Source organism: Arachis duranensis, chromosome 3 (assembly GCF_000817695.3).
Source record: "Arachis duranensis cultivar V14167 chromosome 3, aradu.V14167.gnm2.J7QH, whole genome shotgun sequence".
NCBI classification, from domain to species: domain Eukaryota; kingdom Viridiplantae; phylum Streptophyta; class Magnoliopsida; order Fabales; family Fabaceae; genus Arachis; species Arachis duranensis.
This window is the reverse complement of record NC_029774.3, coordinates 115,208,051-115,217,430: the sequence shown is the minus strand read 5'-3', so window position 1 is coordinate 115,217,430 and position 9,380 is coordinate 115,208,051. Positions and strand designations below refer to the sequence as shown.

At 33.3% G+C, this 9,380-nt stretch overlaps 1 protein-coding gene across 1 annotated transcript in view; it reads left to right on the top strand.

Moving 5' to 3' along the window:
• The first annotated feature begins 8,614 nt into the window (after window positions 1-8,614).
• The window catches only part of LOC107480360 (probable ATP synthase 24 kDa subunit, mitochondrial), a 3,790-nt gene continuing 3,024 nt past the window's right edge, over window positions 8,615-9,380 (top strand). Inside the window, exon 1 of the mRNA XM_016100488.3 lies at window positions 8,615-8,789. Within this exon, the coding sequence (XP_015955974.1) occupies window positions 8,748-8,789 (42 nt within the window). The 5' untranslated portion in view covers window positions 8,615-8,747. The remainder of the gene's footprint in view (window positions 8,790-9,380) is intronic.

Below are 9,380 nucleotides of genomic sequence, written 5' to 3'. Positions count from 1 at the left end.
ATATTAATATTCATATTATTATTTATCTATATTTTTAACATACGTAATCAGTACCAATGAATTTATCATCCTAAGAAAGCAAACACCATAAAAAATAAAAATTGGGAAGTGTTGTACATGCAACATAAATATTGAAAATTGGGTGGAAGAAGACGAAAGTTGGTGTTTGCGGTTTCTCCAATGGCGTTCTCTGCAACTACCACGCCCTCTCCCCAATTTTCGACTTCTCTCTATTCCTCAAAGTCATACTCAATCTCAAACTTCACTCTCTTTCTGATTTCCACAGTCAAATCTGAATCGAACAAGGCCGCTTTCAATTCGATCAGTTTCAGCCCCAGTTTTTGGTATGCTTTAATTTTCGCGGTGTGCTATTCTCTTCTTGTGATGTTCTTGTTTCTTAGTGCTTGCTTATTTGTGTAGCTGGCGTTAACTATTACTATGTTAATTAATAACAAAAATAGATCGAGATTAGCAATATCATAATTATTGCTGGATTATGCGGTATTGTCTTTTTACCTGTTGCAAAATTTATGTTAGGGTTTATTGATTTCGGTTCCGTCGTGCATTATTTTGGCTTTTTGAAGGTTTCAAGTGAGTTGAGAAGAGATTGAATCAATGAAACACTTTTAATGCTTAATATTGTGCAATACACTAAAACAGGAGATTATTTTTGTTTATATCTCCTTCTGCAGCCAGAACAAAACAAAAATGGAAGTTGCGGAGTTTTAAGAAAGAAGAAGATTAACACCACAATATATCCTAGTTTGGTCACGAAGTGTAATGTGATCTACGTCTAGTCTCTACTACAACAATGATAGAATTTTCATTATAATCAATAAGAATTATAAACACCAATTCTAAACTATTTCAAACTTAGTAAATCACCTGGTTGCTAACCTGACCTAGTTAAGGGGAACCAAGTGCATTCTAACCCAACATATTTTCGAAAATCAAAAGACGCAAATAAAGATTAAATGGCTTTTGTATGCACTAGTCTTTTTACCTTTTGTATTTCTCAAAATAAGCTTGAATCTAGGCAAAAGAAAAATAAAAACACACTAAAATAAAAGAAAACTAGGTTGTGTATATATTCTGACTTAAGCTCGAACTGCCATCTTCTTTTGTGGATGAAATTTTGTTATAGAGCTTAAAATCTCTTCTTCAATATTGGAATAATTTCCTTTTCCATCAACTAGTTGTTGCACACATCAATGCACTTAGCCGTTGGCTTTGAATGAAAATCCTTTCCTTGTTTAGTTTGATTATAATGTGCAGCAGTTATCCAATCACTCATGAATTTGATTCTTGGAGCGTAAAACTTGCTGTTTTGATGGTGCAACATTTTTCGAAAATAGCGTTGATATCATCTTAATTATATTCTCATTAATATTGTTGTTTTGCACAATTCTAGCTTGCTTGATTGGCCATCCTTAATTGATTCCTACATTGCTCATCATAATAGTTAGTTATAATAGAAAATAATCAAATATGTTTGTCATCACAAGGTAATTAATTAATACTTAACAGCTTTGATCACAGAATTGGCATCAGAGTAGGTGACTCAGAGTTAAATCCAAATAATAAAACCATAAAATAATATGCATATAATAGATTTATGTGATGGATATTGGACTATATGAATTATCTGATGCGTTTGCTTTTTGCTAGTACTTTGTGTTCCTCCAACTCACTCCTTGAATAAGCTTAAGTTTTTCTACTGTTGTCATGTATTTTGAATTTTGTATGCAGTCGCATGTGTGTTATACCTTTTCTCGATGTCTACATGTTGTCCTAATCCAATATTTTACTTTCATTCTCAAACCCCCTTTGAAAATCTTTCAGCTGCACCTGCATCTGGGGCTGTGGCACCTGCAATATCACATCTAATGTATATTTATTTAGACAAAGTTTTATGTTATCTGTTGACTACTTAGTAACACAATCTTCTTTTATGTATTATGTAAAAGTTTGCTACAAAATGCAACTTAAACAAAGGCATTAAGCATTAACTATAAATAGTTTCCAATTCGTTTAGCTAGGGGTTATTACTTTCAGTTACTATCCATATTATCATTCGCTCAGTGAACAATCCATATTACTCCACACATGATTAGTTTGCAATAGGTATTTTTAATAGGTATTTTTAATGATTAATTAATCACTTCATCAATGAATATTCATCCACAAAATAAGCAAACAATCCTAATTCAATACCTGTTGGAGACCAAGAAGACCCAAAGACCTTGTCTTTTCTTCAATATCATCCCAAAAGCTTTGGTCTTCTGAAAGCCACAAAATAATAGTTTCTGTAAGTCTCATCCATGGAAAAAAATTTAACATGAGTAAATTAAACATCCAACCTCATTAAAAAGAAACTTTAAAACACAAAAAACCACAAAATATCCAACACACTTTTATTCAAACTTGAAAAATTAATGATATGAAAAACATAAAAATTAAAATAGCACTGCAAAGAGGAGATCTTACCGTGTTGGTGGACGTCAGTCGGGGGGAGCAAGATCACAACAAGACCGGTGACAGGCAGGGAGGAGGCCGTTGGGCAACGTGGAGTGGCAAGGTTCAACGGCCGCGCTAACAATGGCCGGTGTTGCGGTAGCATGGTGGAGGGCGACATGAGGGAAGACGCGCCCGCTGAGGTGCGATTGAGGAGGCCAACGCAAGGGGGAGGCTTGGTGCAGTGGAAGGTGGCAACAAAGGGAGGAAGAGGGGACGTCGGCGATGAGAGGAAAGAAGAAGAAGAACGGCATTGAGAGAGAATTAGAATTAGGGTTAATGTTAACAAACTAACCTAATGTTTGAATTTAAAATAGGTAATTATTAAAAATTAATTAAATTATCATATCATCTTATTTTCTTTTTTACTCCTATTTTACACATTGTACACTAATATTATTATCTCCCAATACTTTCACTTTAATTATAATGGGCTATTTGCTAGTTACTACTACTATTAGCATATTACAATTGTTAATATCCCAATACAAATTATACTTAATAATTTTTTTGTAATATACTTTTTTTTATCTAATATACATATACTAAATACATATAACAATACTACTACTAATTTAAAAAAAAAATTGGAGGACCAAGACTATTTTAGACGCTCTTATAAGCCACTAATTTTACCACAAAAAAAAATTGCCACTAACCTACTACACACACGCAGACTTACAACTACAATAAATCTACTACACTAACTTTCCATTATACCAACTATACTAACATAATCCACTAACTATATATTATATTCTAATATCCCTTCTCAATCTCAAGTTAGAGTTAAGGAGATAATTTTGAATTTGGATACTAGATTTCGAAAACGGATAAGATGATGAGTCTTGGTAAAGATATCAACTGTCTGATCTATTGTCCTAACAATCATAGTTATCAGAACCGAACCGATAATTAACCCAGTCATTTGACTGGGTCATTGGGTCATTAATTCAACCGATGGGTAATTGATTCACCCGATTGACTTGGTAATAATTAAATAAAAAATATAAAATTATAAAAATAAAATTAAAATTAAAAGTTAAAATAAATAATTTTAAAAATATTAATAACAATCAAATATCAATTCTTAGATATAATTTATGATGTAAAAAGAAATAAAAAATTAGTCACTAGTATCAAATATTTTTTCAATTTAAATGAACAAAAGAAAAAACAAAAAATAATACAATCAATACTAATATATCAATTTGTTTATGTATCATGTGTTGTTACTTGTTTGGTATTTATATAAATCTATGTTTAAAAGGATAAAAAAAACTAAAAATTTGTTCATAATTTATTATATATTTATTTTTTGTCACATATTGTGTAAAGAAGTAAAGTGGCTGAGTGGTAAGGAGAGTTTTTGCATTCATGCTGATCTGTGTTCGAATCTCCATGAGTTCAGACGGTCCAGCATGCAGGTGTACCGTGGACCCCGCGAGTCAAGTCCGATTTGAAACGCAAATCGGCCGGTTTGCAATGGTTTTGAGTTTTGACCACCTTTGATATAGTAAAGAAGTAATGAGCAGTGCATGGTGCTGATAAAAACTAGCTAACATCTTTCATCTCAAAGTGGTGATGAAAACTTATTTTAAGATTAGTGATACTATCAACATATAATAGTAGGAGAATAACACCTTTGTTACTCTTGTGAATGAAAAATTGAGGTTGTAGACAGTATTGCATCATCTTTTTTCTTTTTTGTCTATCACTACTACTACACCATCTGTTCATACTACTAATAAATTCCTTATACATGTGAATCATAAAGGATCTGTCTCAACGTCTAACTTTCACCTTTTTTTATACTTATTTCATTCTTAAATTGAATTTTAATTTTATCTTTATAGGTCAATTAGTTGAAGTTGATTTTGATATTAATTTTTTTATTTCTGTTTTGTTGATTTTTAGTAAATCGATGGCAGTTTGATTCTAATGGTCTGGGAGCAAAACTAACTCCTCTTTTGCAGGTACCAGTTTTCTATAAGTGCATCAAAGAGTCTTCGATTAGACGGGTAACGAAATGAAATATAAATCGAAATTTGTAAAGAACAAAAAAATGAGAAAATAAAGTTTTCGAAAAGTAAATTAACTAAAATCGGAAAGATTGCATTGAGATTTAGAAAAAGCAGTAAAGTGCCTTCGACTGGGTCAAAGGGTTTTGACATGAAACTTAAAGGTACTGAAATATAAATTGGACATGAAAATGAAAGAATGCTTGAAGGATAAATTTGCTGAAAAATAAAGTTTACTGAAAGATAAAGTTTACAGAAAATATAAATGGAAAATAAAGACTTGTGGAAGGAACCCTACAGATAATTGACTCGAGGCAAACTCAGAAAGTCTCTGGGATGTGAGAGTGCATGAGTAATTTCTGAAGTAAAGTTCTAACCCTTATTCTCTAAAATTTTCTACTATTTATAGTCTACTTCTGTAACTGATAATTAATTACACGGTGCAGTCTTATATGCGCACTCCCTGGTAACCGTTCCCGCTCCTTGGCTAATAAATGTTTACTCATTAATTCTTCACGTGGTGAAAGCCCTAAACTTCTCCACTTATGTAACCGTTTGATTCATTTATTCCTTCGAATATCCATTCGACTAGGCCCACTCGATTTAATAATGTGTCCAAAATCGAGCTTGTGTCAAGTAACTCAACTTATACTTACACGTGCACTTCTCAACATTTCGATCTAATTCATTCCAATCGAAATATTTTTCGACCAACAAATTGCCCCCCTTGGATTAATGTGTTTGTTTTCAAAATCACTTTTGAAAAACGAAACACTTAATCCAAATTCAATTTCAAATTCCAATCTCCTGAGTCAATAATAATTACCATTTAACTTCCCATTAATACTGACCCACTCGACACGTTTTCCGTGACTTGCGCTTTCTCTCTCCATCGCTTTACTCTTTGATCTTTTGCTCACTTCTGTATTTCTCCTTCTCTTTTTTCATGAGTTCAGTCTGACGGACCTTTTCAACTAGATGGACTAAATCAGGGATATGCACATTAAACAACTTTCGATGCATATAAAATCCTAGCCCCATAATTGCTATTTTCACCACTTCACTCTCGGGTAATGACACATAACACCTACTTCTAGCATTTTTGAAACATATCATATAATCATCGATGGCTTCACCATCTTCACATTTCAAAACAACTAGATTAGTAACTGCCACATTCAATTCCCCCTCGATAGAACTGAGCATGAAAAGCAGTTTTCAACTGATTCCATGTCGTTATCGAATTTGGTCTAAGATTCGAAAACCAAGTAAACGCATTCTTTGTTAACGAAGAAGGAAAAAACTTCATTTTCAAATTTTTATCATTGGCAACCAAATATCGAGCGACATGTTCAGTGGTTGATTCTCCAATTTCCCCAACAAATTTTGTGATTATTTTTGGATTTTTAACCCCTCTTGGCACTTCAGCCATTTAGACAACTTGAGGAAAAGCAGACACAAAATGAGGTTGATTCATAAAACCAACATTTAAACCGACTCGATTGAGCACTTCTTCCACAATTCTGGTGACTTGATAACGTTCACCACCATAATTAGCACGTAATCTGGTTAGAAATTCATCAGCATTTTGACCATGGGGACTACATGAGGATTTTTTCTATTAAAAACATTGTTTTCATTTTAAAACATATTTTCAAATCCTTCATTATTTCTCCTAGAATTGTGCCTTTCACCTTCTTCATAATCTACGATTCGAGTAATACGTTCGACTTGTCTAGCAAGACGTTCGAATTTTGATTCGTGATCAATCATCATAGAATTTAGAATTGTGGTCATTTATTGAGTCAACAAATTGACTAAGTCATGATGACTTTTCTCTACTTGTTGTCGATATACCGCCATGGAATTAGCAGCATTCGAAGTAGAGCCCACATTGTAATCACGAGAATACTCGAAATGTTGCTGTGGGTTTTGAGAATTATTCCCTCGATTTTCACTCCTAAATCAAACAGGAGGAACAAAACTATCCACCGGTGGAGTATAACCGGGAGGAAGGCCATAAAGAGGCCAACCGATAGTTATTGGAGGAGGTGGAAAATTACCACATGGACGAATGTTACGTCCAACATTTCTAGTCTGCACAGTGGTAACCGCTATGCTTTCACTTTCAATTGCACCTTCCGAACGTGAAGTCACGTCCGCTTGTTGCACAATTACTGGCATGCTATCATTGGTGGAGGAACCACCATTCACATTTAACACTTCATCAGCCATGTGAATGATCTTTCCACTTCTCAATTGCATCCACCAAATAATACAAAAACTTTTTTTTTGACACACTTCAATTTAAACTGTCCTACCGGGTGTGCCAATTTATTTTTTTGATTTTTAGTAAATCGATGGTGGTTCGATTCTAATGGTCTGGGAGCGAAACCAACTCCTCTTTTGCAGGTACCAGTTTTCTATAAGTGCATCAAAGCGTCTTCGATTAGACGGGTATCGAAATGAAATATAAATCGAAATTTGTAAAGAACAAAAGAAATGAGAAAATAAAGTTTTCGAAAAGTAAATTAACTGAAATCGAAAAGATTGCATTGAGATTTAGAAAAAGCAGTAAAGTGCCTTCGACTGGGTCAAAGGGTTTTGACATGAAACTTAAAGGTACTGAAATATAAATTAGACATGGAAATGAAAGAATGCTTGAAGGATAAATTTGCTGAAAAATAAAGTTTATTGAAAGATAAAGTTTACAGAAAATGTAAATGGAAAATAAAGACTTGTGTAAGGAACCCTACAGATAATTGACTCGAGGCAAACTCAGAAAGTTTCTGGGATGTGAGAGTGCGTGAGTAATTTCTAAAGCAAAGTTTCAACCCTTATTATCTAAAATTTTTTAGTATTTATAGTCTACTTATGTAACTGATAATTAATTACACGGTGCAGTCTTATATGCGCACTCTCTGGTAACCGTTCCCGCTTCTTGGCTAATAAACATTTACTCATTAATTCTTCACGTGGTGGAAGCCCTCAACTTCTCCACTTATGTAACTGTTCGATTTATTTACTCTTTCAAATATCCATTTGACCAGGCCCACTCGATTTAATAATGTGTCTAAAATCGAGCTTGTGTCGAGTAACTCTCAACTTATACCTACATGTGCACTTCTCAATATTTCGATCTAATTCATTCCAATCAAAATATTTTTCGATCAACAATTTCTTTCAATTTTCATGTCTCTAGTTAAATAGACCCAATTTAAAATTTTAGTGAAATTTGTTTTCATGAATAAAAAGACATTGTATGATTGATATCTCTATTTTACCTTTTAACACTAAGCCAATAAAATAGTTATACACACATACATACTGAGATTGTACATAATAAGAGTATGAAAAATGATACACACCTACATATTGAAAATATACATAGCATATACACAAAGAAAGTAAATATCATGTTTTGTGTTTTTTCTTTTGAATTTATTATATGAATTTAATTTTAATATATTGAAAATGTAAAATATTTTATATAGTTTAACAATTATAATTTTTTTGGATTATTATTTATGCTGTTAATATAAAAAATAGTTACTTTTATTAATGTAGCGTCATGTGATTGAATCACGTGTAAAGCGGCTTTATTTTGGTATATCAAAATTAAATTTTTTATGGGTAGTGTTAGAGAGCCAATGGTCTAAGCGTACAATGTGTACAATGGGCTAAATCTTTGGTCCATGAATAAAATGAACATCACTCATACTATCCAGAATAACTATCCGGATATCAGGATAATAAACATCTCCTGAACCCACTCATCTCAAAAGCGTAACCTAACAGGATAATGTAATATTAATGGTCATATCTCTAATACTTCCTAAACTTCAATTGTACATATTATACATATTGTACGCTTAGGTCATTGGGTACACGTACTTTTTCATTTTTTATTATATATGTTATGTTATGTATATTTTTTTCATTATTGAAAGAAAAAAGGAGAAATGGTTGAACTTGAACCGTAGATATCGGAAATCGAAGGGCTTAGATATAAGACTCTGCTAAACCGAAGATGCGGTAATAGGATGCGGGAGGGCGTACCTTACCATATTACCGCTCCCTGACTTTGTGAAATCTCTCAATAGCACAACGCTCACATCCCTCACAGAGACAAAGGGAATCAAAGTGAACCCTAAGCGTTTAAAGGACGATAAAGCTCAACAGCACCACCACTGAACTTCGATCGATTCATCAATGGCACTATCTTCTCGCCTCTTCTCCAAATCCAATAAGCTGGTCTCTCTCTCTCGTCTTTCATCTCTCCGATTATTACCTCATTTCATTTCTTCGATTCCCAATTGATGCATTCTATTCCTTCTCCCCGATTGAGTAGCTAGGCTTGTTTCCTGGTTGCCATTGCATTTATTTTTTTCATGTTACTGCTTTCTGGTTCTGTCTCTTTAATGTCGGGATCTATATCTCTTCTGGTTAATTTTTTCGAAAATACGTAATGCACTATGTATCTTAATATTTGGAAATTGTGTCTCAAAAATAGGGGTTTTCCCCCCTCTTTTTCACATGGCTGGGTGTATATATCATTTGTTAATTTATGTCGATAAATTTTGTTTACCCTTTGATTCTATTGATTGGGGCAATATGCTTTTTGCATTTGGGTGGAGCCGGAAATGGTCAACATATAAATGTATTGGGTTTTGTGATCCTTGATCATCGTCATCGTGATTGGACCCTCATAAGTCCTAACAAATTGTGTTGGGTTCCTTATTATTTTTAATTTCATACGATTGAAGATAAATAATACGATTGAACATTGTGAAAGTATTCCTTCTGGTCCCTGCCTCAATTCCCAGCTGAAACTCCTGTCTTCAT